The following is a 5,006-nucleotide window of genomic DNA, read 5'->3' as shown; positions in this document are numbered from 1 at the left end:
CCTTATTAGCGCAGTAAGCGGAGTAGATAAATGTGAGGAGGAGGAGCAGACAGTGGCCTACTAACGTGTATCTTAGCATTTTTGGAGATAATGACACCCTACATCTGAAATTCTTTTATACGTGGCAGTGGTACCTTGACGCAACCTGAGTGGTTCTACAAATCTCGACTTCCCATTTGTGGAGACATCTGGGTGTGGTTCTGTTCATTTAATTAGCAAAATCTTTTTGCAAGAATTCTTGTTATTCTAAATCTTTTCCGTACTTTGTAATTGACTTCCTAAGCGCTAAGGATTGCATTTTAAAATTACCTAAAATGTAGGAGTTCATTTAAGCAAAAGTTCAGTCCCCCTCAAAAAACTTTTTGCAGTGAGATTATTAAACTACTCATATTATTGCATACACCTTTCCGAGTTTTGTAGGACTCTTCAGTTTCTCATTTGTACTGAACTATTGATATTTTTAAAGGTGAATCTTTGGAAACCTAAACTTTGCCTGCAAGTCCACTATGTTCCAGCATCATATTTACGGCAACCATTACTGTTTATCACTACTGACAATGTACAAAAATCATACTATGAGTCCATGTTGGACCAAAGTAAGTTGATAGAGGCCCGTCGAATGTTTATTTGCAGCCTTACCGAACGAGAATCATTTAGAAGTTTACCATGAATATCTGTACTTTAAAAAAAGCGCTTGGATTCACTTTGACTTGATAGACTTCTCTTTGTATTTGCATTGTCATATGATCCGTACCACCCTAGCCGAGGAGATTCCAGCAGACGCCCATTGGAGAGAACAGTTAATTATCTAGAGCAATCCAAATGAAACAAATGTCCCTCAGTAAATTTTATTTTATTAGCCTTGTAAAGTGCACTTTCCCACATAATGCAACGCTAAGTGGTGATGGCAACTTAAAGGGAGTTGTATATAATAAAAAATGTCACTATTCTTTCGCATTTAGAAAGCCACTGAATAAAATCTAAAGTTAAATAATGCGCAGCATACAAAATATGGTCAAAATCTCCTAGGCTGCTATCCCATGACGAAATATTGCTTTAAATTCAATGCTAGCCACAGTACGGAGCAAAAAATATTTTCACTGGGGACTACTGATGATCAAAGGGTTAGATTTTACATATAAATTTCGCTCTTCAGGAAACAAGTTCTGTGCGACTGAAGCAAAATAGTGCCAAATTTTTGCTATCATGTAATCATGACAACTATTAATTGCCTTAAAAATATTAAAGTATGAATAAGGTTTCGTGGACAAGTTTGAAGAATTCCAAAGTAGACATTTTGCAGCCTTGTACGTTAGCAAGATGCTAATAAATAAGAGCATTCTCTAGACGCCCAACTGGAAGTATCCTGTGAAGATGGAACTAGTCCAGTGCCGCTCTATCTTTTCATATAATTCTATCTTTACCGAATAACAGGAACTGACAAATAAAAAAAGGTCCAAATGGCTGCTTGATGGGTATTAATACATTAACTAGGCAAAAATTCATACCAAGCATGCGCTTAATTTACTGTAGTATGTGATGGCAACTGCATACAACATGAGGGTGATATTTTTAAGTCCATTTATCCACCCACCCATCCTGTATCTATCCACCTGCACACCTTTCTACACAAATATCTGTCTCATCCACCTAGGTTTTTGACCTCAGTCCCTCTTTCCTTGCATATCTATTTAACCATCAGCCCATTCATCAATCTAACCATAATCTCTCTGTCTGTCTGGACCTTTGACTGACTATCTGTCTTTGTGGCGTCCTCTTTGCTTACTTATCCGTGTATTTGCCCCTCCATAAATGCATGCTTTACTTGGTTTTTTCATCTCCTCATCGTGAATAGGAAGAAATGTCGCATTGAATTCATGATGAAAAAACTTAGGAACTGACCACTGTCACCTTGATTTCTGTACCTTTTAATATTGATGTGTTCACAAACCGTTTACTTAAATTCTTTGTTTTTTAAAGTTCCTTATTCAATCAGCACAGTTTTAAGTCAGTAGAACCTTTTTGTAAAGACAAAATGTCTTCAAATTAATGCGGGACAAATTACAATAGATTATAACCTATGCGTGATACTATCCATCTTTAAGTAATGTGACTGGTGCATTACATGTTGACTTGATTGTACCCTTTAAGAGACAATCAGCTGCTTTACGTGAACCTCGTAGAAAAAATATCGCTACCGATCCCCAAGGAGGAAAAAAACAATCAGTAGAATCATTACACTACACAAGTGTAAGATACTTTTGCCAACTTAACGTCTGCGCAAAGTTCCGGAGCTGAAGAGGTAGAAGAGAGGAGTGAACAAGATGAGTCGGTTTTGGGTAATAGGAGGGAATCCTTTATTAAGCTCCAATGGAAAGTTTACAAGACAAAATAAAATTTTGCTCGTAAAGTTTATACAAACTATGATGTACAAAAGACAAATGGATAGTGCTTGCTTACAGTTGGGTTGGAAATCGCGTAAATTCTGTCTTCCGGATGTAGGGATGATAGTACTTATAACTTTTTTATTTACAAATTATCTTTAAACCATAAACTCTGTACACCAAGAATTTTAGACGCGGAAAAGTGAATTTTGTCTAACACTGCAGTCAACACAGCAAATGCCTATTTTATATGAACTTTAGTTAGTTAAAGAAGGTAATTTAAGTGACTTGGAGCCAAATACTGCAAAGTCGAATTCAGCAGAAGTTTGGTGCAGTGGCCACTTAAAACCTAAGTGTTTTACAGACTGACACTTTTCTCGCCAATACTTATCCAACATTGGTTTGATAAAGAAAAAGTAATTAGAAATGGGTGATTTTCTTGGCCTAAATGTTTACTTTCCGTCAACACCAATCATTCGTTTAGTCGAATGTCACAAATTTCAATTTTCTGTACAAAATACAATTGCTTTGTTGTAGCGTCCCGCAGATCCCCTGAAGACGAAGGAAGACAAAATACTCGGGCAGAATATCTATTCAGCGCAGAGAAGGTGTCTGGGCTATTGTCATGGTCCAAAAGGCCAGCCCACCCAGCAAGGTACAAGGGGGCTGATTAAAAGTACAAGGGTGGCGCCTCATTAGTACTGAGGGGTAAACCACTATCGTATTACATTGTCATTAGTGTTTTCGCAATTCTGCCAATAACAAAAAGTAATTTTAATGTCTCCTAATAGCTTCCATCATGGCTACGTCTAATATGCGGTTTATAATAGCAAAAAGATCTTTCTTTTCGTAGAATAGCTAAAGAGGGCTTTCGCAAAACACAAGTTAAGAATGTGATGTTCACATTCACTTTCACAACGAATTTTGCTCTTGCAACCACTCGCACTGTCAAATGCTATGACTTGGTTGACAACACATTTTAATTTCAAAGGGTTATTCAAAGACTACTTCAATTATTTTGCATTAATTTGCATCTGCTTAGTTGATGTTGTTGAGCAACACGAGTTAAGGACCACAGAAGGATGAAATTTGCTACCTATTAAAAGCCCTATATGATTGAGGCATATCCGATAAATACCCTTTTAAGGAAAAAAGGCCAATATCCCAGGTTGTTGTTCTTCCACATATTGGTCGGATAGATCAAACCTATCCTACTAATCCATACAAGGATGCCCTCAGTAAGTCTTCTACTTGTGGATGGCAGTTCATTTCACATCCAGCGGCACCGCTGGAATGAGTAACCACTGATCTGTAATGCTACAGATGGTATGCACGGTTACAACAACTCCGAACCTGACATGCATCCCTTCATTGTCGCCATGGGACCGGGCATTCGAAATCTGGGCACTGTACCGGTGTTCTACCAGGTCGATGTCTACGCTCTCATCTGCCTTCTGCTGAAGATTTACAAGCCGAACGTAGTTGACAGTGATGTGTACCGTGTTGCACCATTCGTCAAATACCTGCCTTCAATGGATGTGTTGAAACAGTTTGACCGATACTCCAAGGGCTTGAATTCGCTCTCTGGTGCTTCAATGATGCTCGTAGGTAGAGTTTGCTTCTGCTCTCCATGCCTTGCATCACATCACTGTCGTTCGAGGTGGACACGTTTTAACTTTGTTCAATTTTCCTTACCATTGTAGGCAGCAACGTCTTTCTGATGCTCTTCCTTATGTTTGCTCTGCAATTATTTCTGCGTCTGTAAAAGAAACTCACTATTTCCTTATCAAAGTAAATTTCATTAAAAATATTTTCTGTTAGGTTTTTCGTTTATTTTCTTCTCTTCTTAAGCCTCCCGTGGGAAGCTCACAAGAGACAGACATATAGGCTTTTAGGATTTGTGAAACGCGCGTTTCTAAGGATTTTAAAATTGGATTATTACAAAAACAATCGTCTGATCTGATACTGTCGTTTAGAAAGAAGCGATGCATTCACCAATTTCTCTTTTTTATTATGACATTTTAGATAAGAAAATTAGTGAAGCTGTATGCTGACAGTTGCTATTTAGTCTTCATTGTAGAAGGTTGAAGGAAAGACAAAAAGTTTCTATTCTACTTTTTAGTCTCTAAGACGATTTTGTGATGACTACTTGTCATTTGAAGGGAGCGATCAAGGTGTGTCAAGTACGGGTGTAGACAGAAGCGGAGTGGCAAAGTTCAAAGTGCGTAGCCTCTACTTTGATGATTTAGGCAGGTTTCGGATTGAGGGGTAAGCGCTATCACTGTCAGATACCTCCAAGCACACTTGACAGTTTTCAATGTGTCTTCGAAAAGTACTTGCGTCAATTACAGTCCTACTGCCAAAAACTTTAAATTCTTACCCTAAAATGATAAGCTAGTGTGAATTGCAAAAAATTGATGCCTTTTTAATGAAGCTGGTTTAAAGGCTTTATTTTCATAGCAAGACAAATAAAAAGGTGAACACATGAGCTAGTGGAATGAAAAATTAAACAAAACAAAGCCCTGTGAACCCCATACAGCAACCAAATACTGGCTTTGCAGTTTATTACAAGATGGAAAAGATGTTAAGGTGTAAGTGCGCCGGATGCGTAGAGACGGAATT

General features: G+C 38.0%; 1 protein-coding gene across 1 annotated transcript in view; it reads left to right on the top strand. All coding sequences in view use genetic code 11, as the record gives it.

Moving 5' to 3' along the window:
* Positions 1-2,810: 2,810 nt before the first annotated feature.
* EGR_08723 (hypothetical protein) overlaps positions 2,811-5,006 on the top strand; it is a gene marked incomplete at both ends in the record, with an annotated part of 4,055 nt that continues 1,859 nt past the window's right edge. Inside the window, 3 exons of the mRNA XM_024497972.1 lie at positions 2,811-2,914; positions 4,088-4,175; positions 4,507-4,567. Of these exons, the coding sequence (XP_024347605.1) occupies positions 2,811-2,914; positions 4,088-4,175; positions 4,507-4,567 (253 nt within the window). The remainder of the gene's footprint in view (positions 2,915-4,087; positions 4,176-4,506; positions 4,568-5,006) is intronic.

The sequence above is a fragment of the Echinococcus granulosus genome (genome assembly GCF_000524195.1).
Source record: "Echinococcus granulosus chromosome Unknown EG_S00117, whole genome shotgun sequence".
NCBI lineage: Eukaryota > Metazoa > Platyhelminthes > Cestoda > Cyclophyllidea > Taeniidae > Echinococcus > Echinococcus granulosus.
Note: the sequence above shows the minus strand (reverse complement) of the source record. Positions and strands in the feature narration are given on the sequence as shown.